We start from the raw sequence: 25172 nt of genomic DNA, 5'->3' as shown, positions 1-25172 counted from the left end.
GGGGAAAGGGGGAGGGTGTTCATGAGACTCCATCTCAGCTAATAAAAACCAGGCATGGTAGCATCATCCCAGCTACTTGTGAAGTATAAACAGGAGGATGGTGGTCCAGACCAGGCTGGGATAAACTTGAAACTCTATTCCAAAAACACCTAAAGGAAAAAGGACTGGGGGGGGGGGGGGTGGCTCAACTGGTAGAGCAACTTCCTAGCAAGTTCAAGGCCCTGAGTTCACACCCCAGCACCTTTGAGGGAGGGAGAGAGGGAGAGAGGGAAGGTGGGAGGGAGGGAGAGAGGGAGAGAGGGAAGGTGGGAGGGAGGGAGGGAGAAGGAAGGAAATGCAGACCAGGAGGACTAGGTTGTGTGGGAGCTGTCAGAGAAGAAGTACCTGAGCCCAGTTGTAAGCAAGGCATGCACAGCCATGCCTTCCTGGAATGGCTCGTGTGCATAGATGTGTAAGTCCTGTTTCATTAGTAATGCCAACTCAGAGCTACTTTTTGTGAACATGTGGAATGAAATGCATGTATTGGTATGTTTCACCTCCACCCATGAAGTTCTGATGTGATGAACCGCCCCCACACCTGTTCTGAATCTAAGGAATTATTTTTGTGTCAGACAGATGTCTTCAAAATGACAGCAACTAACACAAATTCAACTCATAACTTCTTTTAGGTTGAGCAGTCCTTATGATCTTACCTTATTGTTTTAACCATCTTCTGTTGCTAAACAGGAAAAAAAGTTACTGGGGAAGAGGATAGTACTGGGTTTGAACTCAGGGTTTATGTACTTGCAAGGAAGGCACATGCAAGGAATGGCTTAAGCCATGCCTCCAGCATTTCTTACTCTGGTTTTTTTAGAGATAGGAGTTCACTTTATGCTCAGGCTAGCCTGAACCATGATCCTCCTATTTTAAGCTTCCTCCTATAGCTAGGATGATAGGAGCACACTACCACACCCATCTTTTTCCACTGAGATGGGGTCTCAGAAATTTTTTTGCCCTGGCTGGCCTGGAACTGAAATCCTCCTAATCTCAGCACCCCAAGTAGCTTGGATTACAGGAATGAGCCACCAGCACTCAGCTTGGAAAATGTGTGTAATACTTCTCTGGCATCACAAATTTATATCACATATGAATTGAAAGATAAGAAAACTCATATTGCTAGTTAACATTCTAACCAGAATAAAATTTATTTCTTCTGAAACCAAAACATGAACACCATAATTCTAGGCAAATTGGACTTAGGGTCGTTTACAAATGTGATCATATCTGCATTCCTACACATAGTGACCAAAGAGGCTCTACTTTGCTACCCCAGGTCCTCTAACTTCTTTTTAAAAATTGTAACTGAAAGTTTCCAAGTTTTCTTTTTTTATTGTTAGGCATTTGATTTTTTAAAATCACAAGCCTAAAAATATCTGTAAACATGTCCTTCCTACCTGTTGAACTCTCCCGAGGAAATATTTACTAATTGAAAAAACACAGACCACTGTGATAGTTTTTAGCCACAATTACAATAAGAACTTCCAGAACTGAAAATATTAAAGGGACTCTCTTTAATTGACATTTTATTTGAAAATTTATCAATCTGTCATTTTGTGCTATTTCAATGAATATCTGGTTTTTGGGGGGGAAACCCTATAATCTTAATAGTTACTGCACTGCTTTGCATCTGTTCTTTCTTGTATGAAATCTGAATTTCTAATTCAATAATAGGAGATCATGTGGTTTTTAGTATATTTTTTCCATAAAATAAATTTTTCCTATGAAGTTCTATCTTCTAACAGACTTTCCTCCAGAGCCATATTTTGCCAGAGGGCATCTCTATCTATCTGTTTTTAGTCTCATCTCCAATTCTCTGTTTTCCTTACTCCAGTAATTTTGATATTCCCTTGATCTATGCCATCTTTGTTGCAAATGTTCTCTCCTAAAACTCTATATAGGCATTTTATCTTTTTCTCAATATTATGAATCCTTCAATAAAAGAGGCAGGTGATATTAAGGATATTTAATATGAAAGAGCTTAAAAACACATGTACAAGAAGATTACTAATCAGTACTTTAAATTGTTTGAATGCTACCATGCAACTGACAATAGTAAACAATACCTAAGCTACCTTGTTTAAAAAAAATGTCTTTCAAAAGACTATAGGTCAGCTTTCATTCCTGGAATTTTTGGGTAGCATTGTAGCAAAACATTTTAGCATACGTCCAGTGATCGAGTGTGTTTTCCTTGCCCAAACGTGATATATAAACAGCAAGTTTGTCTGTTTTGCTGTGAGTGTAAAATATAATCTACACTAGTCTATGCAAAGCCAGACCCACACATATTTTTGAGGTGATATATCCTCCAAAAAATTTCTCATGTTTTGAGGAAGTGGAATCTGTTTTACTTAAATGTAGTCAGCTTTATTCAACCTGGACATTAACTTGCTCGATTTTTCTTTCTGCTTTAGTTTACAGTTATAAAATTCAAATATATAAATTCAAATATTTATGAACTAGTAATCAGTTGGTGTTTCACTTTGAGAAACTTTTAAGCCGGCAAAGAACACAGTAGATTTTCCACTTTTGTATAACAAAAAAAAACCCTGAATACTACCCAGGTGTTGTGGTCTATACCTGTAATTCCAATCCTCAGGAGGGTGAGTCAGGAGGATCACAAGTTCAAGGCCCACCTGGACTATGTAGAAAGACCCTGTCTCAAAAACAAAACAAACAAACAAAAAAAAAGAGCTAAACGCTAATTTCATATAGACACATTTCACAAACAACACACATACACAGTGTACAGGCATTCATGTTATGAAACTGCTGTCACTAGAATACATACTTTGGTTGTTTATCCAAGAATGGTAATGAGATGTGATGATCTACCTTCTTTAGCCAAGTCTTCCTTTGCAATAATAGCATCCATTTATTTAACAGCTAACCAACAATTGGAGTGCTGTCTATGTTTACTCAAGGAGTTTTTCCCTTTGCAAACCTAACGGGCCCATACAAGAATAAAATCCACAATCAGGCTCTTGTTGGTTCCATGCTGTACTCAACTGAGATATGCAGAACCAACAACTGAAGTATTGTTACTGGACAAGATAATCAACACTGTGGTTAACTGAAAATGAACAGTGGGATGCTCCAATCGATGCCAAATGTGGTCATGTGAAGCAGTCACCTTCAACAGCCCAAGAAAGTTAATTCCTAATTATCAAAAAGTGAGAATTAGCTGAGTGAATAGTACTTTCAATTTCTTATTGGTATAATTACCAAAAATGAAGACATTTAGCCTTTGTGTAACATTTCAGTTTCTCTCTACCATATATAATTTAGATATAATTAAACAAGAAAATTTTTTAATAATTGTGCTGGGTGGGGGTACACTGTGGCATTTACAAAAGTTCATACAGTGTATCAAATATATCATACTTGACTTCACCCCTCTACACTGCTCTCCTTTATCCCTCCTTCCCCTCATTCCTGGAATAGCTTCTACAGGTATCATTTTTACATTTACATACACGTGTATGTAAACAGTATTTGCACCATATTCACCCTCCTACACCCTTTCCCCGCCATCTCATCTTACTAGATTCATAATATGGAAAGGAAGAAAAGCTATGAATAGATACACCTCAAATCTATACAGAGAAAATAGTATTCACATTATTTTGAGGACTCACTTTGGTCAGGGCACCATGCTAAATGATAGAATATGTAGATGAAAACACTGGACACTTTTCCATAAAGAGAACATCTTTTAGTTGAGCTTTGCTCTATCTGCCTAAGAAATCCCCTATGTAGTCAAACACATGACTAAAACTGAATTCCTTGGGCAAATTCTTTGTTGGTTTTCCTGTCCTCTGTGACGTGATGCAAAGATCAGCATTTATTACAATTCATTTATTCATATGTAATTATTAGGTATCTTCCTACCAATGCCAGAAACAAGACTTGGTGCTGAGACACTGAAGTTGAACAGAACTACATCTGTCTCTTGAGAAGATCATAATACAACTCTAAAGCTATTTACCGCTCACTACATATAGAAAGCTCTTTTGGAATACCAGCTAATTTCTAGACATCTTCAGATTGCTAGCCCCTGGCATACTGTAGAAATTTAGTATGTTAATTCAAAACCCTATGAGAAGACCTGGAGATGAGAAATGAAAAGGCTAGGCTGTGAACACAATTTGTCATTGTGACGATGTGGGCCTTACCTTCTACATCAAACAAGAGGTGGTTATCCTGGCCCCACATGAACTCAAGGTCTACTGGTATATGACTAAACACTGTGATTCCAAAGTGAGAGGGGATAAACATATTTACCAATGCTTTATACCATTCTAAACCCATCTGAGTTGTGAGTAGTTCAATCACTAGGCCTACAGCTGAAATCACATCTTGAAACATTATTATAACCATTATTGTGGAATTTACTTTCTGATTTGATATACTGAGTTCTTTTCTTGTCTCCCCTTACCCATAGATGTATAATTTGGGTCTGCTGTATTCTTTCAAAGGACGAATTGGCAGGGTAGTTGCTGTAACTTAGGATAAGTGTGTAATCTCTTTGACTTTCTCTTGTTGGGCAAACTGCCCAGTGAATATCAATTTTTTTTAGAGCTACAAATATGGTTTTAATAGATTCACAGATTTTAAATTATTAGAATTCAGAGCACGTCTCTCCCAGGGTGAGCAAATAATTCACAACAATCCATGTAGATGCAAAGGAGATGACAATGGATCAATCTGTATGTGAGTGCTTTGACAACAGTGGGTTACTGCTCCTCCTTCCTCCATAGACCCTCCCCCTGACACACCATTTTCATATGGAGAAAAATGTTTGACCATGGGAGTTCAAATTAGTCATAATACCCACTTTGGGGACTGAGGATGACTTACTGTAAATCAGCCACTCAGAAACCACATTTGACATATTTTGGTTATAATGTAACTATAAGTTGCATAATATTATACATATTGATTGGATCTTGGGATCATAATGGAAAGCAATTGCCATACATTGAAAGTGACCAACCACAAGATAGAAAATTGTTCCTGAACAGCCCACAAAGGTAATAATTTTCCTTATAATGTACAACTCTTTATCCTGTAGATGGTGTATTCTAACACACTCTTATGGCTGCATTTTACCCTAAAGGTGCCAAGGTATTTCAACCTCAAATCATCCAACTGAGCAAGTCCCTGAGGCCAGAAGAAAGTTCCAGCAGGGTAAACTGATTTTTTTTTTTCATTATTGAAGTGGTACTGTGTATTCTATCAAAGCAAAAGCGCAAATCAGAAGAACATCTCATTCAATGATTGAGGATATTATAATAGCTATAAAATCATATTAAAATCTACCTCTGTGCTCTTTCTTAATCCTGGGCTTTTACCTCTAAAAATATAATAATTGATTGGGGAAATCATAGTATGTTGAATGCTATATTATGCCTTCATTTCTATCTACCCATCCAAATAGTGAATTTCTTCTCTTCTAGTCTATCAAAGTATCACTCTGAAAAGCAGTATGTATTTCTTTAAAAATAAGAACAGGAAGAAAAGAAGCCACACAGCACAGAGAAAGATATGAAGCAGTAATAAGTATTAAAGACATTTTAACTGCAGCTTCACATGAATGGTGGGAACTTGTTGTCTCCTCTATATAATCAATGACAATAGTTAACCTTACAACTTTTGGACCATGACTCAATAAAAAATATGTAACCATACTAAAAAGAATACATGTAAGAATTGTGTAACTTAACTGTTTCTATTAGAAGCTGGTCTGTGAAATGGATTCTTATTTGAATAGGTACTAAAGCATGTATAATGTTTCAACCCCATCAGGACTACTTTAATACTTTTCTCTAAATCTTCACTGATCTATCATTGTCAAAGTTCAATAAAATCATTAATTATACCTATTGGGGCTCCTGGGGTCACTCAGAAAACAACAGTAAAGATTTGGATACACTTTTGAAGGTTTCAAAGCCAAATCACCTTGTGGCAGAATTTTGCTAAGTAACTTTGTCTTTAAGTAGAATATCAAGAGTAGCTGAACAGTTAAAAACATTCCCCCATCCCCAAATCAAAGTATTTGGAATATAACTGGGATAATGCCTATGTTTTATGTTTCAGTGTGGATGAAAAGGCAATGCCTTGTCTATTTCAGATCACTCTGGCTCTAACAGTAAATGACCAATGTTCCAAAAAGTACCTTAAAATTATTGCTGGAAATGTAAACATTCCTTTCAAACAACAAAGTGGTGGCTAAAGGTATAGCTGAACTCCCACCTATGAGTTGTAGTTAAGGCCGTAGTATACTAAAACAAATATTCAGAACAGCAAGTATTTCAAAACTATGCTTTTAAAAAATAAGGTATAGGCTCTGTGCACTACTAAAATTTCTATCTTACTTCTTGGTATAGCCCCATTAACCAATTTCCCCCACTGACAGATAATTACCACTTCACATTGAGCCTGCCCCATATTTCTTATGCTTCTAGACAATCTGGAAGAAGCAGCAAATGTGCAGTAAAAAGTGCTGGGAGTGGTTGCTCAGGGTGTCAATCACACTGATCACTGGAGAAATGAGAGCTAATGGGTAAATATTTTCAACTTGTAGGCTCTGGAAGCATCTCAGAAAGCTCTAGTGAAAATTAGCAACCATCACCAGTAGTACTGATTACTTCAATGAGTCATCTTTGTATTGGTTTCCTATAGTTCTTCATTCCTACTCTGGTATCTTCTCTAAACAAAATAACTTCATGGAAGCTACTCGCTCTCTTGCTTGGTCTGCAGGAGGACCCAGGTTAAGTCAGTTCCCAAAGACATCATAAAATGAATGGATAAAATAACTTCTGATCAAAATGGAGGAAAATATGAGGTAGTGACATAATTCTCAGTGAAAAGGAGAAGATAAAAGATAAAAGGAAAGGAACTAGGAAACCACAGAAAAGCTACATCATTCTCATCCAGAAGACAGGCAGCTTAGGGAGAAGTTAAACTCTTCAGAAAAACTCTCAAGGGTGCAACATGCATCCTTAATCCCTGTTCAGTCTTTACCTTTACCACCAGGGTATCTATTCAACAGAGACAGATTATCTCCCAGAGTTCTCATTACTCGGTTGTATGCATCACTCCCAGCTAGGAACAAGATGCATAGTCTCATACTATTTTCTCAAAGGTCTTTAAAACCTGCTTCCTATCAGATCTGAGAAGTAGCATCTGGTAAGTAAGTAGGAGAGAGTAGTTAGTCCACTGTTTGTCACTTCTTCAATTGAGACTATGTCCTGCTACACCAAATGCCTGGGTTCAAGTCAGCAGATACTATGATTGTAATACCTGTCTAACAAGTATTGTCCTGAAAGTCTTCCAGGCAATAGACCCAAATTCCAACAAATATATCTGCATAGTTTAACAGCAATTGAAAATCCAAATTGCATAATCCAGAACAGAGCCAAGTGTAACACTGAAAATGTATCCGTACAAATATTGTGAGGTTGTCTTACGCCACAGTTTCTCTCATTAAGCAAACTCTGAACAAATCATTCATGGGTGATTGGTCACAAATCTTTTAGTGGTTACTGATTCACAAAACCACAGAAGTAATACCTCCTCTGCTCACAGCAAGGGTATCTTTGTTGCTATGGTATCAAAGATAATCACTGCTGAAAACAGTGAGATCTGTGACATTACTGTGAAGATGAGACCAAAACTTTTAAAATAATACATACAAATATTTAATTCATTATACAAAAAAGTGTTTCATATCAATGATAAATTCTAAATGAAAGATGAAATCAGTTAAGATTTTATCAAATCCCATTCATTCTTGCCCTGTGCACAATCCTAAAAGGACACTGTTCTAAATCTATTCTTTCTCTGAAATTAAGAAGGAACAACAACAAATTCTAGTCACCAGGCTCCATTCATAAACTACATTACAAGAGGGAATTACCTATGACAATTTTCCCTGAAATTTATTAAGAAAATTACTGGATACCACTGGCAAATTCTCTTTAAGTATCAAAGAATGTCATGGACAGTTAAGCAAAGCCAATAACAACACATACATCTTTAATTTCCCAAAAGCAAGTCTTCATTTGGGGACATAAAGAACCCAACATCATGGAGTCAGTCAAGGGTTTGGGGATGAGAAAAACAAACCAAAAGTTCTCAACCAAATACTAAATAACAACACAAACACTTGCCTTTGCACTCAGATCCCTGCTTACATGTTTTAAGTGTTTCTGTTTTCTGCTCTCTAGTGCATCCAATTTCATACAAAAGATAAGGAATGGTCTGTGCACACGTTAGACATGGACTTACATGACACAGTTCTAAACAAAATTTCTTTGCACATCAAGGAAAAAACTTTTTGTTTATTCAAGAAATTACTAATGGCTTTATTTGTAATCAAAACTATTTTTATTTGAGACCTAGTAACACAGCACAATATAACCAGAAGATGGCAAGTTGCTTTCTTAATGAACTTTGCAGTTTCGAAAAAACAGTATCTGGAAGGAATTCCTTCTTCTGGGGTCAACAGATGACTAGGTCCAAAAAAAATCTCTGGGAACATTCTGAGACACAAAAACAAAACAAAATACCCCCCACCACACACACACACGCACACACACACACACATACACACACACACCTGCGGGGGGGGGGGGGGTTCTTGTTAATTAAAATTTCCAGTTCTTATGCTTTTCTATACACACAAGTCCAAGTCAAGAAAGCCCTGCAGGATCAGACCTGTACCAAGAAAAAGTATACCATCATCACATTAATTGTGTTATTACTTCATAATGCCAACCAGCCAGGTTTATACAGAAGAGATTAAATAACAAGATAATCTTATAAACAATGCTCATTTCATCAGTGTACCAAATAAGTTTGATTTATATCATTGACTGTTCTTCTAATTAATTTATGCACACACATGCTTTAATTTACACAGACACCTACACTGGAGTAGATATAGCCATTTTTTAAATGCCTTGAACTTTGAGCTGGGTTCATATTTAGTCTTTCCAAAGTTGCTGGTTTTTAGCTCCCCACACATCAAAAATGAAATGACTGTCAAAACACCTTGCATTAAAGTTGAAGCACACAGAAACTATCTTATCAAACTCAATACCTATCTCCCCCGCCAACATTTCCACGTTTAATTTTAGTAGGTATAGTATGGCTTTACCCACACTTGCAACTAGAATTGTTCATCCTAAAGTTTTTAATCTACCTCCTCTCACCAATAATCCACTTCAAACCTTCTCAACATATAAGTTCACCTCGTATCACAGCATCCATTTTAAATCCTTATAATTGTTTTAATGCAGTTTCTTGTGACTTAGAGAAAAGGGAAAGGCAGCTAAATTTTTAAATGTATCATTTTTACTAATATTAGGGGCTTGGATAAAATTTTAAACTACACCCCAGCACACTGGTTTATAAAGTTACCATCTTGTCAGCAGTTAGAAATGGGGAATTCCAGAGATGGAGGAAAACTCAATTCATTCCAACTTCTTAACCAGAAAGATAAGACAATATCTCTGAATCCAGACCATTTAAAATACACTAACAGTGACATCATGGTAATGCCAGCACTCTCTTAAAAACCTTAAAAAATAACAATGTAACAGAGCATTCTGATGTCAGGATTATTTAAGTGTAGTTGTTTTACAACTTCCATGGATAGTTTCAGTGTGGGGATGACGTTGTCTGCTTACTTATTTAATCAGGCAAAAAAAAAAAAGGTCTTTCTTCTCTTTGATATAAAACTTTTATTTATGTATGTGATCAATTTTTATTTGTAAGGCCTTAAAACAATACTAGATGTCAGCTATGTTATCTGTTTTTGATTATGAACTCCTAGAGGACAGAGACCCTATCTGTTTCGTTCACTTTCTCTAGGATACAAATACAATACCATGCCCAAAAAGGCACTTAATGATGGTTTATATAATAACAATAATTTCAAGGGGACTTGCTCTTTTTCTTTGCTCTGTGAAACTCTACTGGCACACTGAATATTGAAAAGTAACACTTTTATGTTCTTCGGAAACTCTATTCTTCACATGTCTATCATGGCACTTTTTTTTTAAACAGAGATTATTTAGATGGGACTACTTCTACTTCTTAATGTCCAAAAGTTAGCTTTTGAACACCACCTGCATTCTATACTGATACCAGAAAGACAGAAGACAGATAAACAAATCAAAGCCAGACCCAAACATTCCTTTCCTTAGTATCGTAAGCACATTTCACACATCATGCAAGAAATGTGCTCTTTTCAGGGTGGAACCTGCTAGAACTGCTACTATACTGCACTGCCTCTCTGCATTTTTCCCCAACGAGCAGGTTTACTGAGCTATGACCAACACTTGAATTGCTTATCTTCACTTGGATCATTGAACATAGGACAAATTGAGTTAAATAATTTCTTTTGATAAGAAAAAACAAAGAGTACTCATATAACGCTTATTAAACTCTAAAGCAATAAAAGCAGTATCTTAAAGGTTCTGACACATCAACAGTGCCGTGTTTTACAAAGTGATTCTGGGAAAGTCTGAACATTTCTGGCCTCGGTTTCCAAACAGATGAAAGGAAACTACTGGATTACATAATTTAGGTAATTTTCACTTTTAAAATTTCAAACCAAGTGACAAAAAAATAAGAGCACTAAAGAACCGAACACACAAATTGAGATTTCATTATCTACCCAAACAAAAGGTTTTACTTCCTTTTGCACAAAGTGGAGGGACTATGTGCTCTAACTCTGCAGTATTTGTTACGGCTACCTCCAACAAAATATTCAAACAAACACCACCAGTTATTCTTATAAACATACAAGGATACAGATACATAGGAGCGGCATGTGTATGTTCACACAAAACCCATGCACAGGTTCACACACACACACAAACGCATGATTCTCTACTGAAGTCAAGAATTAAAATACTGTTTTCCTTCTACAAAACAGCTATGGCAACTGCTTAAGAACTTACATAATGTAAACATAAGCATCTTATTCAACATTTCTTATATTAATACTGACAGCTCCCAACATGAACAGCTCATGTTAGGTTGATCATCTGAAAGCTAGATAATATTCTCTCAAAGAAACACTGATAGTGAGAAAGAATGCAGAATGTAGCTAGGCTCCCAGGCTACTCAACCTGTTTATTTAATCCATAACGTACCTGAAATGTTGGATACAGAAATGCATGAATTTAACGCTACTTAAGCAAAGCGTAAGAGTAACAACAGCAGTGCAAGCATTAAAAGGTCACTAGAATGTGTAGAGGTACCCATGTCACATCCCACCAAAATAAAAATCAAGAAAAGGAAAAACCTTATGTCATGAAACTGTGCCTTCTGTATTTACTAACACACTTCCAAAAGACAACTTCAAGCAACTGCTAAATGTACTTTACTTTTATTTTCCAGTGCTGGGAATTGAATCCAAGGCCTCATGCATGCTAGGTAAGCACTCTCTCCCCAATCCCTTCTTTTTTGTTTTTGAAAAACAAATGCACAAAGTACACAAAGTAAAGAAAGTAACAAAGAAAACCATAGTTATCTTGCTCAAATTTTTCTGTTGATTTTGGTTTTCTTATTCTAAGGGGACAATATATTTAACTGATTTAAGATGAACATTTAAATTATCAGACTATGTAAATTTTTTTCTAATTATTATCTGGTTGGCCACCAGAAGCTAGTAAAAATACTTACATATTAACAACAATGCTGTCACAACAAAACCCCCTGTACAACTAATGTACACTAATTAAAAATGTTTTTAAATGTTTTTAAAAAGTGCATTCAGAGTTACCTAATGTGCTAAGCATAGTGTGCCTTCTACACAAACACTATCTTCTTCAATCCTTCCAACAGTGCCAACTAACACTGAAGAACTCAAGTCTTTCCATTTTGTTTCATCAATTAAAACAAAATCCAGAGATAAAAACACACAGACCAGTATCCTAACTACTGGTTACTCTGTTAGACTCCAAGAAAGTCTGAAGTCAGAAAACCCAAGTGCCTCAATTTGAACGTCTTCTTCCTATGTTGGAAATAAGAAGGTAGATGCCACAAACTTCTGGCTGACTTTGACCAATAATAATTTTATTCAGGAATAAGGGAAAGGGATAACTCATTGCGTATTCTGCATTCCTTTTCTTTTTTAAGTGACCAAAGTTCATTCACATTGTTGTAAAATTGACCATGATCACACATTATGTCAAAACATAACCTGAATTTAGAATTTTACAAATTAAGTAATTATGGATATCAATCTTTTCACTAGTAGCAGGAAAACCATGACTATAAATGAAAACAGAATTGCAGATCATTTCAATGGTTATGGATAATGAGAAAAAGTTGTAAAGAGGAGCAAGGCCAAAAATTTAAAGTGAAAATACAGGAAAGGAAACAAGAACATGGCAAAGAAAAAGAAAAAAAGGGAGAGACCGTTCACTGGGAAAAGACAAAGGCAATGAGATAGCCAAGGGTCTAATGCAGTAAAGGGAGATAAATTATCTGCAGTTAAAGGGCTCTTGTCCAAAGTTTGCCAGCTCTCCAGCTCTCTTTTTTTCTGACAATGGCATCACCTCTCTCATTTTTCCAAAAATTCTTTCTGCACCCAAGCAAATTCATCTTACTTCTCAAATTTCTATGTCTATTTTTAAGTAAAGGTTCAATTTTGAAAACTTTGCTCATGTGTAAAGGAATGGCTTTTATTTTACAGAAACATACTTTGGAACCTGTACGTCATTGCTCAATTTAGTGCACAAAACCTCAGGGTTGCTCTGACATTCCAAACTTGACAATCTTTCCTTTCTAAAGAAAATGAGACTGCCTCTCTCCACAGAACTTGAAAATTACATTTGAAATCAGCATCCACTGATTGTGCAAAGCCTCCCAAGTATGTTCATTTGCTTGAGGAGTAATCTATCACCCAAGACAGTTGTTTTGAATCACAAGAAAACAACATAGATGTGCTGGAAGTGTTAGAAACTCTCTGAGACACATCTGCAGTTAGTCACTGGAGAGAACGCCCTCCTACCTACAGTATGTATGCAGAGCAGGGGTACTTGATCTGCTTACAGCCAGACTACAGAAAAGTAGACTGCGCATCAATTCAACTAGGCAAAGAACCCCACCCACCCCACTTACCTATCTATCCTCACTGTGTGCCCCTAAACCACTGATCCTTACTACATTCCTCAGTATAAGAATGCTTTTATATAAAAATTCATTAAATAACACACCACTTTCGCTATATTATTGATCCTACAAACTGTAATGCTGTGAAGTGGTTCAACACGATGTCATCACTACACAGCAACTTGTTTCATTTACAGTATCTGTTTCACTTCTACTCATGAGCTAATATAATTCAATTTTTTTTAACTGCACACAGGCTGCTAGACACATGTGCATGGCAAATGGAATCTGAACTTAGCTTAACAGCCTCATTTATTCCTGATGGTTTAAATTATTTCATCACAATTAATGACACCCCCTCAGCTTCCTGTGCAGCGTTGCCAGATGTTCAGAGACCACAAAGCCACTCTCTTTTTTGACGGCTGGTGACAAGTCGTCCTCTGAAGGACATTCCCTAGGTGCACAAGCCGGATGACACCTCCATTGCTTAGCACCTCTCTGCCTCCCAAAGTAACCATGGTGAGGAAAAAGCAGGAAGGCATGAGAAACCAGCAAATGCATTAGCGAGGGCAAATTCTGTGAAGTGATCTAAACTCAGAGGAACTTGGCTCCTGCCGCAGGAGTTCCTAACCTTGTTGTTTTATGAAAGAGCTCTTTGCCTCCACCTTCTCAACCATTGGCATCCACTGAGTGCCTAGGGTGGCGTCAGTCATAGGGGAATGCAAAGAACAATAATAATATAAACTTTTCCACAGAGACATTTTTTTGCTTTTGACAATTTTATTTTGAAGGGGTGTTGCTTGAACTTAACCCCCTCCAAAACACTCATCATCTTGTTTTTAAGAGTAAACAGCTTGAAACTACTGTCTTCATTTCAACCATAATTATCTTCTATCCTATTCAACAAAAAACATCCAAGGAAATCTACATTTCAGCAATTCATGATAAATGGTTTTAACCCACTTATTAGGCTTAAGAAGACTTATTCTTTTCAGGGGCTATTGGGTTTTTCCTTGTTCTTACTGTTTCATTAATTTTGTTTAAAGAACATATTGAAAAACAGATTTCACTCTTCCTAGTCTGATTCTGATATGGGCATAACTATTTTACCTAACTTCCTTTAGTAACAACAAAAAAACTTCCTTAGTGTCAAAACTTAAGAAATATTTATTTAATTCCTCATTTGAATTTACATATAAAACACAAATTCACTTAATCACCCATAGCTAAGAAGGGAGGAGAAATAAATACACTAGCACTTTTACAGTAAGAATCCAATATTACGGCTCCAATTTGGAAAACATTTTCATAAACTAGAAAACATGTGGCAGACATTTTGTGGATTATTTTTTAAATGTTAAAAAAAAAAACAAAAAAAAATGCTGATCTTATTCGGGGAATAAGGGGCCTTTTCGTTTGCCAAAAAGTGTAATAGGAAAACAGAAAGGCCACCTGTGTCAGCCCACCCTATAGAATGAACATGAGCTATAAGGGTATTTTGGAAAATATTTTTAAACTTAAAGGAGAAAAAAAAATCAGCATCAATTCAGATTCTAAGCAGATGCAAAAGGCTTCTGTGCATGTTAGTGATTATGTGTGTGGCCTACACAGGCTAATTTCACGTGCCTCCAAAACTCGGTGTACTTTCTCTTTTACAAGCTACTTATGATTAAAACTAGGGCCTCACACATATCAACTTTGACAATGGACACAAACACAGAGTAAACTAATCTAGCCAAACAAGGTGAATTTTCTCCCTCATAGATGGCTTTTTAAACCCTAAATGACTACTAAATTCTACCAGACGCTACACAACTTAATTTTTGACAGTTGTGTATGAGAATTACTTTACTAGGATGTCCTTTGGAATCAACAGTGGAGGTTTTATCAGAACTGAGGGGCTAGAGGGACACTGGATGGGAAGCTATGGCAATGGCACACTTGCAGCAAAGCAGACAATAGGAAACTCTTAACACTCCCAGAGTTACATCACATTTTCCATGGACCGAAACTAAAATGAAATAGTTCAATTACTGAGAGGTAGATAAGTAAAATAAACAACTAATTTCATACAGTGAAGTAGGGAGAGTATCATATGGACTTCATTCTGTTCTCTCCAAACACTTTATCAGAGAGGGAAAGGGAGCTGAATAAACTTTAAACTCTCATGTAGGGATGTATTGCTTGTGTGTCCCTGGCAGATGTGGAAAGGAGATGAAATGGGCAAGGGAGAATCAAATATCCCTTCGCTGCAGGTTTGCTGAGGGAAAGAGCATGCAAAGATCTCACATCTGGCAATCATTTGTCAATAGCTGGAAAGAGAACGGCAGGAAACTTTCTGGCTCTTGGAGAAGATGAAAAGACAAAAACCATGTGTCACATGCACACACACACACACATACACACCCAGTCACTCTGCAATGGTACAATGACTACTACACTTATTCTCCACCCCTCGCCCCCCCTCCCACTGAATTTAACGATCTTCAGATACACTCAACTCCATGGTCAAAAACATGCAGTCACTTGACTTGTTAAAGCTGCAGTGTATGTACATTTTTCAAATAAACCCCAGGGCTGATGTTAGAAAATCAAAATCAGTCAAGCATAGATCGCCTGGTACTTTGGGCAGGAATCTTGTGGTTTAGTCAATAAACAGAATCTGAATGAAAGACACCACAGTAACTAGACAGTAACGTTTTGAACAGTTCTTAACCTGAAAAGGAGGGGCTGGTGCACTAGTGACCAAGGACATAAGGCTACCAGTCCACTTAGAGCTCTCTACCTTCAACATGACTCTGCTTAGCACAAGGTCATCTGTTGTTTGTAACAGAAAAAGGAGAAAGAGAATAAATTTATTTTGGGGGAGATGTGGTAGATTAATCTAGGCAGGGAACAGTTTTTTTAAATAAATAAATATACCTATTTAGTAAGGTGGTAAGGGAAACCTCTGATTCTGTTTAGTCCGTTCTGATGTTAACAATACAGAGAATTTGCTAGCTTCATTATGAGTTCATAAAAATGATCAGCTTTGCCCCAGTAGGTTTATCATGCAATAAAAAGTTTTCAAGACACCCCATACAAAATTAATTAAGTTCTCCAAAATCACAGGAATTTAAATGTGTGTGTGTGTGGTGATCGATAGATCTCAAGGGGTAGCTTTTGGTTCACCCGTATGCTGCATTTAACTAGCAGCAGAAGCCGCCAAGCTCATCCCTATGATTCCATAAGTGAATGCTGCAGGTTGTTTAATAACCTGGCAAATTCACAGTAGCTTGTCAAATTATTACAGGAACAGTGTCATCACTAAACAAGCCTGATCACGGTTAATTACAATGCAGACCAGAGAGCAGCCACAATTGTTCATTAATTACAGGAAGCACCTCATTTAAATTTTATGGAAATTTACACTTGCACCCCGGTATGTCTGGAAAAAAAAAAGTGATCCTTCACACATTCACAGAAGAAAGGAGTCTGTGGTTTATGAAACATCACAATAAATTGTGTCTAATCTGGTATTGAAATATTGGTTCATTATTTACTCTAATTTTCTAAGCACTCCAGTGGTAAAAAAATACCAAGTCAAACCTCATATCTTAAATGCCCAACCAAGAAAAGAACTGTGCTAAGCTAACAGTAACAACTTAATACAAGATGAGGTACAGTTCTACTGAGAAAGTTAACTTTTCTCTGATTAAAAATAAAATATTCATCAACAACTAGAAGAGGTCTAAACTAGAATAACCATTTCCTAAAAGATAATTGAGCGAGAGCAGAATTCTGTGCTACTATGTATCAGTTAACCTCCCAAGTTAAAGAGGGTACCCAGTTTCATAACTACTTCAGAAGCCACTGAGGAAAATAAACACAGTTAGGTAGTGAATTAAAGTCTTGATTTCTAGATAGCTACTTTTCTAAATCAAACATATAAACCCAAAAAACACAGCAGATGCCCTTGCAAAAGTCAAGCCAGGCACAGACTTGAAGTATGATAGTAACTCAAAGCCAAAGTACATAAAGAAAAAAGTATTGGGGATCTTGAGATTATTAAATTATGAAGCTGCAAAGAAATGTGAAATTATAGGGATAAAAAGATTAACATTTCAAATGAAAGACGGAAAAAGAAGAGACTTCACCAGTCATGAGAACTTTCGTCAATTAAAATATGAAAACTAAACCATGTATGAAGGTGTGTGTCTAAATAAAAATCCTTTGTAAGAAAGGATATAGATAACCCATTGCTCCTAAATCAAGGTATAAAGGAGGATATTCTCAGAATCAAGAGGTCAAACAGCAAATCCTCTAGTGGTTACAATGCCTGGCCCTGGAGAGAAGCCTGAGAATCAAGCAGGAAAAATGACAACTCTGGCAAGTCCTGCAGTGAGTTTTCTGGAAAGAAGAGTTAAGGCTAAAAAATAAGAAATAGCTCTTACACACACACACATACACACACACAAGCATGACATGTGCATGGCAAGAATGAAATGTGATGAAGCTAAAAAATAAATGCTCCTAAAATTGTTATCTGGTGAACAATATACTATATTAAGTGTCAAGTTTATCATAACTGACGTAATATGAATGTACAAGGAAGTATTAAGCCATCTTCAGGAAAGAAGAGGGGAAACAAGGAAAAGAGAGAGAAATTGTGGAAGTGTATCCCGTTAATTCTCAAACTTGCCATAGCTGGCAATCTTTTCACAACTTTAACCTTCCTCCTCAGTCTACAAAAACCATGTTACAAAAGGAAAAGTTCAAAAATGTCACTCTCATTACTTTGTTCAGGACCTCGATCCTCTTTGCAAGACTCATGCTGATTTATCAACCACCTTATCTGGTAATCTACAACCAGAGTTTCATTCCAACTTGTAAATGTACTTTTTCTCACTTGGTATGTCAAAATAAATGTGCTCAATAGGTCTTTCTCAGTTTTATTTCACACACTCACATCTGCAAAACCCATTCTCTTTATACCATAACTAAAGGTTCAAAAACAGATTATCCAACAATCACCCATAACAGACCATTCCAGGTGATGTGTTTGAAGAACATCACTCGCCTTATCCAAAGAGGTCAAGGATCAGACTACTCTCCATGAAAAGTCTTCCATCACTCTGCGTTTGTGTGTCATACACAAGCTGTTAGCTTTCAGGAACTAGGAAATACACAATCATGTCCTACATGTCACACCTGCTTTCCTATGGTGTCACAGCCATGCACCACCCAGACGGTACCAGCTTGGGGCACAGCAGAGCTCAGGTGGTCTTCCCTAGGCCAAGAGCAGGTGTGCAAGAGATGGTGCACCCTTCAGTACCATAAAAACTGAAAGCTCCCCCATCACCACCTCCACCCTCACTCCCACTGTGAAGGAGGCAGTTTTTAAAACTGTTCTTCTTTTTTCATATGGCATAACTAAATCAGTAAAAATGTTTTAAGATTGAACTCACTATGCTCATCCTGTAAGCCTGAAATTTTAGAAATGATGCCAAATGGAGGCCCTGGAAAAAAAATATGGGTTTGCTCATGTTAGAAGATGCCATTCATGTTGAAACTTCAGCTTGTCTCTGCAATGGCACATATATTCTTCAAAAGTTAAAAAGTTGCACAGAGGAGGACACATGCCTCTAACCAAGGTCATGTTTATATTTTTAATTTGCAATACACCAAACCACTTCCAATGCCTCAAGGCCACACAAAATGAACTAAAACCCAAGCCAACATCTTCAGGAAAAATGCACTTTGTACATATCTCCCAATGCATGGAGAGAGAAAACACTTATAATTAAGCACTGCTTCTCTTATAAAGTACCCAGCTGAATGGCTTTTTAACTGAGCTTAGCAAGCACAATGCAGGGAGCATGACTGACTCCACACTGCACAGTGCTTGCTTAGCACACGACGATTTGAAAACATAGTATCTGCTGAGTGCCTCATAGGCGCCAGTCCCTGTGCTAACTGCTGGACATAAATTACATCATTTAATCCTCCTATCACCTTTTGTACTACATCTCCATTTTGTAGATGAGAAAACTAAGGCTCGCTCAGGTAAAATTACTTACCAAAGGTCTCTCAGCAGCCTGTGTCAACCTATGCAGTCAACCTTCAAATACCATGATAGTTTCTACTGTGTATCTATCTCTTGAATGAATGAACAATTTCTAGTTACAGACAACTCATCCTGACAAAGGCCTTTTGAGGAGCACATGCTACATTGGTCCTTCTGGGTACCTTGTCCTAATAACACTGATAACACCTCTTTGGCTTTCAGGGACCACGGTTTAGTCACACCACCCCCAGCTGATAAAACAATAAGACTCCAACCTGGACTTCCAACCTCTGGTCTGGCTCCTCCAGGTTTGGGCAAAAGTCTGCACCCAGCACTCTGCCAGCACATGCCAGTGGAACCTGGGGGAATACGGCCGGGTTAGATGCTAGATATGGAGGCTGCTCAGAAGCGCATACATTGTGACATGCACCCAGGCGAAGCAGGGGCATCCCAACTATAGGTCTGGAACAGGCCATGATGGCTGACATGTATCTGACACTTGGTATGTCAAGAATATTATAAATATCATACAACCTAATTTATTAACTATAAGAAGGTAAATTTCAACAAGAAAAGATCCCTGTAAATTTTGTTCCCCCTTGTATTCATATCATACAGCACAAAGTAGCCATTAAATAAATATCAAGAAGTTAAAAGGAGGAAATGAAGGAAGGGAAAAAAGATGAAAACACAGAATCTCTTACTTTAAAAAAAAAAACAGGCCCAGGCTGAACTCAAATTCAAATTCCTCCTGCCTCAGCTTCCTGAGTGCTAGGATTCTAGATGTGCACAGGTACACCTGGCTTGTAACACAGAATCTCTAACAGACATTAAAGACATCTTTTCCTCTTTTCTCTCTGTCCTTTAGCTTCCTTAGAGTAAGGATTAAGTAAACGGCATTCTACAATGCCCGAAGTTACTTTCTACCCTTAAAAGATATGTTGAGATTAATTGTTCCTGTCCTTGGTGTAGGCAAGTTCAGGCAGGCTTCTATCTATCCATATTTATTATTTATTTATTTATTTACACACTATCATGTTTTTGTCTATTTGAGAGATGTTCTTGTTTTCGTGGTACTGGGAATTGAACTCAGGCCTCACATATGCTAGCCAAGCTCTCCAGCACTAAAATCATACCTCCAGTTCCCCATACTTAGTATGTTGAAATAAAGCTTAAGAATCTTGGTTTATATGTATGTTTTAATAAAAATGGTAAGAACAAAACAGTTGTAAGTTAGTGGATTTTCTCTATATTTAGAATTCTCAGGCTGGAGGTGTGGCTCAAGTGGTAGAGCACCTGCCTAGCAAGCACAATGCCCTGAGTTCAATTGCCAGTACTCAAAACGGGAAAAAAATCCTACACTGAAAGCCACAAAGGTCTTCTTTCGAAAGTGTAATTTCCTATCAGCATTAGTCATTATTATCCTTAAATATTACCTACTATTACTTTCAGATTTTACAGATAAAGAAAAAAACAGATTTAGATTCTACTTTTTTACAAAATTTCTCTAGGAGGCTGGAGACATCAGCCAGTGATAGAGTGCTTCCTTATTTAGCATATGCAAGGTCCTGTGTTCAAACAGCAGCACTAAAGAAAATAAATAAAATAAAAATTTATCTAATCGCATTCATTATTTGTAAATACATACTACCTTCATAAATGACATTATCTACCTACATGTACCTGAATCTCAATCCATCAAATAAGTGACATTGCACCTTTGCCTTTCTTCCCTACCAAAGTATTCCTTTGGTGTTTTCTTTTGATTTTTTTAAAATTCAAATTGAGATCATCTGCACTAATCAATCAGCTTTGTTCAGAGATCAGTTTTTAGCCAAGTTTGCTGCCTTAGGTGTTTTCCTATTTAGTCTGATTCACAAATTAGCTCACTTCTCAATTTTCAGTAGATTCTACTTAGCACTATTGAGTATCACTAATGAAAAAGGTACTTGGGGCAGGAGGAATGACTCAAGTGGTACAGTGCCTGCCTTGCAAGCATGAAGTCCTGGGTTCATACCCCACTACCGGCCACCCCCCACCAAAAAATAATAATAATAATAACCCAAGTTGTACAAGCATAAATCCCTGAGTACAAACACCAGTCCTACTCCTCACAGCTCCCCACCCTCCCTCCCCCCCCAAAAAAGGCACACAGTCAACTCTGCAAACATTTTCAGGTCCCAGGTTCTCCTTCTTCAGTCTCTCATTCTTCTTACCTGCTTCCACCCACACGGCAAAATGAATAGAATATCATGTCTTTGTAGTTAATGACTCCTCCTTACCCATGAGTTTCACCATGGAGTACCATGAGCTAGTCAGCATGCAGGCACCTTACATCTAGATTAACTCACCTTGTCCACTCAGTGCTTGTAAGATATAAGCACTTCCACTTACATGCAAACATGAGGCTCAGAATAGATAAGCAGCTGAGAGTTACATCCCATTAAGTTGCAATGCCCAGATTCAAACTTAAGAAATGAGAAAGAAAAGACTGAGAACAATAAATTAACTTTAAAAATCATGTAATAACTACATTTAGTGGCATCCATTCTAAAGGCATTTGTTGTTGTTGCATTTGAAAGACACTACAAAGAAGACAATAAAGGAAACAAGGTAGGTGTTGACAGAAATCAAGACGACCTACTTGATCTCAACAACATAAGCAAGGTATAAGGATTTATCCTCTACAAGGAGGAATGGGAAAGAAATTGAGCATGGAGAAGAGACGAGACATTAAGAATTTGTGTTGTGTCACACATGGAAATAATGCTGATTCCACCCTTCAGCTGACATATGGAAAGCCACTAATGAGTTCTGCAACAGTAATTCTCCTTAAGGAGCAATAGAAGGAAAGGAGAAATAAATCAATCTTAAGAATATTCCATATCAAAGTGAACCCCTCCCAAAAGCTTCTTATAAAATCTCAACAAATGTGACTCTGAACTGACTAAAGCAGTTTCCATAAGCCAGAGTGTAAATATTGCAAATTGTGTATAAACAATACCTTATTTCCTGCAAACAAAACAAATTCCTACTTACCTTAACATTATTTGACCATGTCACAAATACTAAGTTTCTAGCTCCTTTTTATTCTCACAGTCACAGAATGCACTTTATAAACACTCCCAAGAGGAAAGGAGAAAGTTAAACAACTACAATTACATTCAATTATGACTTCAGACACTTAGAAGTAATACAGTTTCTGAAAGAAAACAAAAAGGTCTGTGAGTAAGCTGGGAAGGAAATGGTGGCAAGCTACCAGTAGGCTTCAACAATCCTAATCACAAAAAGGAACTCATGGGGAAGTGGGTGGTACTCTCAAACTTAGAATCCTAGAATTTCTAAGCAGAAAAAAAAATCAGTAATGATCCATGAAAGGAGACTGCTCTGTTTTAGAGCGGGAAACCAGATGCAAACCAAACTGTGTAGTTAGTTCACTAATGGGTTATCACGTAACAATACTCAACATCCCTACCACAACCACCACAATCAGTGTCATCAATTATCAGAGAGGGAAATTTTTAAGAAGGGAAAGACAAGCCATTATTTTTATCTAGGATACAAAAGCTTACAACCTAATTAGTTATAATTTGGCACACCTCATTCTGCCTTTTGATTTAGAAACCTCAGAAGTTAGGCAGCTACCTTACCTATAAGCAAAAAAAAAAAAAAAAAGACTGACAGAAACAACAGACACAAATTTTCTAAATCTTTATTATTACTCCATTGTAAATTAAGGCATTAAGATATAGTGTTTCTTAACCACTGTTTGCAATACAAATGTTAAACTGATTGGGAGGGGGATTCCACTTTATCCACCTTTCTTCACGCTAGCTATCAGTATCTATTCAAATGTCTCACTCTAAGATGAAGCAATACAATGACTGTCACAAAATCAGTGATTAAGGCTATGGGGACTTTTAATTTTTATTCTTTTTGTATTTTTGTGTATTGAACTCATCAGCTAATATTTCTAAACATTATGTCACAGTTCTAGACGGGATGATGTGTCTAGAACTGACAGATTTCACTCAGCCGGTTCTCTAGCAAGAAGTAAGAGGCTTTTGCAAGGGACACTGTGGAATCCCCAGGGTGAGCTGAAGCTGAGTGCCTATCTGCTCTCCTGTACATATCTCAGAGGAATCATGGTGTGTGCAAGAGCTATTTACAACTTACTTTGTGTATAATCAGCAGAAACAAAAGATATGACAACAAGCATAAGGGTCCATCTCCATCTCCATCCTCCTATCTTCCCCCCCCACACACACACACACTCCTGTCCCCTGAGGAGAACTCAGCAGGGGAGGGCCAGTGGGCATTCACTTCAGTGTCAAAAGGACTTCCAGAAAATATATTTTCTATAGGGCAGGGAGGAAGTGTGGCAGGATTCACACACACACACGACACACACACTCATTCTTTGTTTACCGAGATCACATGTAAAAGCTGTTAAATGCATTAGACTTCTGAAAAGACAGAAATAAAGGCCCAAACTGTAAAAGGAAGCTATGGTTCAAAATATTTGAAATGAATGGGACTGTAAAGTGAATGGAGGGAAGGAGGCAAAGGAAGAAAGAAAGAAAGGCCGGGAAATGATAGCTTAAAGAAAGAAATACCTTACCAAGAAAGGGGCTTAAGAGAGCCTGGGATGCTTCCTGCAGAGTTGGGGTCCATTTGAGATTTAATTTTATTTTTAAATATTAAACATTCAGGTAAGCAACTGCCCGACAGCACCATGAAAGTCACAGCCCAAGTAAATAAACCAACTTCTACATCAGCTCAGGTCTCTTTAGTTAAGCTGGCCACATGCCCAGATTGGTTCTGAAGTATTAAATATATTTTGTTAGTTTCTAGGCTAGTGCAGTTGAAGGGACAAGAAAAATGATCAGAAGAACTTGGAAAAAAGTGAATACACAAAATTGGTTTTGAAAAATAGGAAGAAGGAAGGAGATAACGGGGAGGAGGGGAATCCTACAACAGAACTCAGGAACATGCTGGGTACAAGAACTATCACACTCCAAACCACAGGGAAGCACTGATAGAACTTCAGTTGTTATACAATGTGAAGTGGCAACAGGAAAAACCACTCAGATAACACAAAGCATTCAGGAAGGCCATTAAGTGAAATGGACTGGATAACAAGCTAGCCAGGAGCTCTTGTGAGAAAGCACAGATAAAGAAATAAACAGACTCCACCAACACCATGAAGATGCACACAAAGCATACTGCTGCCAAGTAAGTGAATACAAAAGTTGAAAACTAGTAAGGTGGAGTAAGTGGCTGGGTGTACAGCTAACTTATACGTTAATTTAACTAGAAGACAGTATTCCAGGTCTAAATGTTCTCTACCATGGATCCTCAAGCTAAGCTTGAGAAGGGCCAAGTATACAGAATCTAAAGCTGAAGAAAGCAAGCTCTACTCACTGATCAGAAAGCAATGGGTGAGTCATAAAATGTTTATCCATTTTTCTAATAACCAACGAGCAGAAATACACTCATTCTTACTGAAGCTATAGATGAGGAAGAGTTGATCCAATGGGAGTATGGGAAGGACTGGAGACATGTTACAAGAGAAGTATGTAGATGAGGGGGGCAGTGTCTGGTGGATTATGTGGACTGGGGCACCAATCCACCAGCATCATCCCAGAACAATGAACTCAGGATCAAAATCAGAAGACAGAGGATCAACCAAGTATGTGTTACCTGCTACTCAACAGGTTGACAGAAACAGAATATGACCTGGGGTGGGGTATGAGCAGCACAATGTCCTCCAAGGAGCTAGTTTCTCCTTAATGGTGGTCCACTCTCACTTCCTCCTTCCTCATTGGGGCTCATTCTCCTGCCTGAGCTGCCACGGACAGAGCTCTGGGCTCTGTGACAGGAGCCACCTCTGCAAGTACAATTACAAGACATTTTCTCAGCCACAAACAACAACAAACACCTTGTTTTTATACTG

General features: G+C 37.5%; 1 protein-coding gene across 19 annotated transcripts in view; it reads right to left on the bottom strand.

The window, feature by feature from the left end:
- Bnc2 (basonuclin zinc finger protein 2) overlaps positions 1-25172 on the bottom strand; it is a 420512-nt gene that overhangs the window by 231072 nt on the left and 164268 nt on the right. For 13 of the 19 annotated variants that reach the window (XM_074051774.1, XM_074051768.1, XM_074051763.1 and 10 more), the window contains one exon: positions 19492-19575. The exons of 5 other annotated variants lie outside the window; for them this stretch is intronic. In XM_074051774.1, the coding sequence (XP_073907875.1) occupies positions 19492-19575 (84 nt within the window). One more of the 19 variants, XM_074051783.1, reaches the window with a different exon arrangement.

This window comes from Castor canadensis, chromosome 13 (assembly GCF_047511655.1).
Source record: "Castor canadensis chromosome 13, mCasCan1.hap1v2, whole genome shotgun sequence".
Lineage (NCBI taxonomy): Eukaryota > Metazoa > Chordata > Mammalia > Rodentia > Castoridae > Castor > Castor canadensis.
Note: the sequence above shows the minus strand (reverse complement) of the source record. Positions and strands in the feature narration are given on the sequence as shown.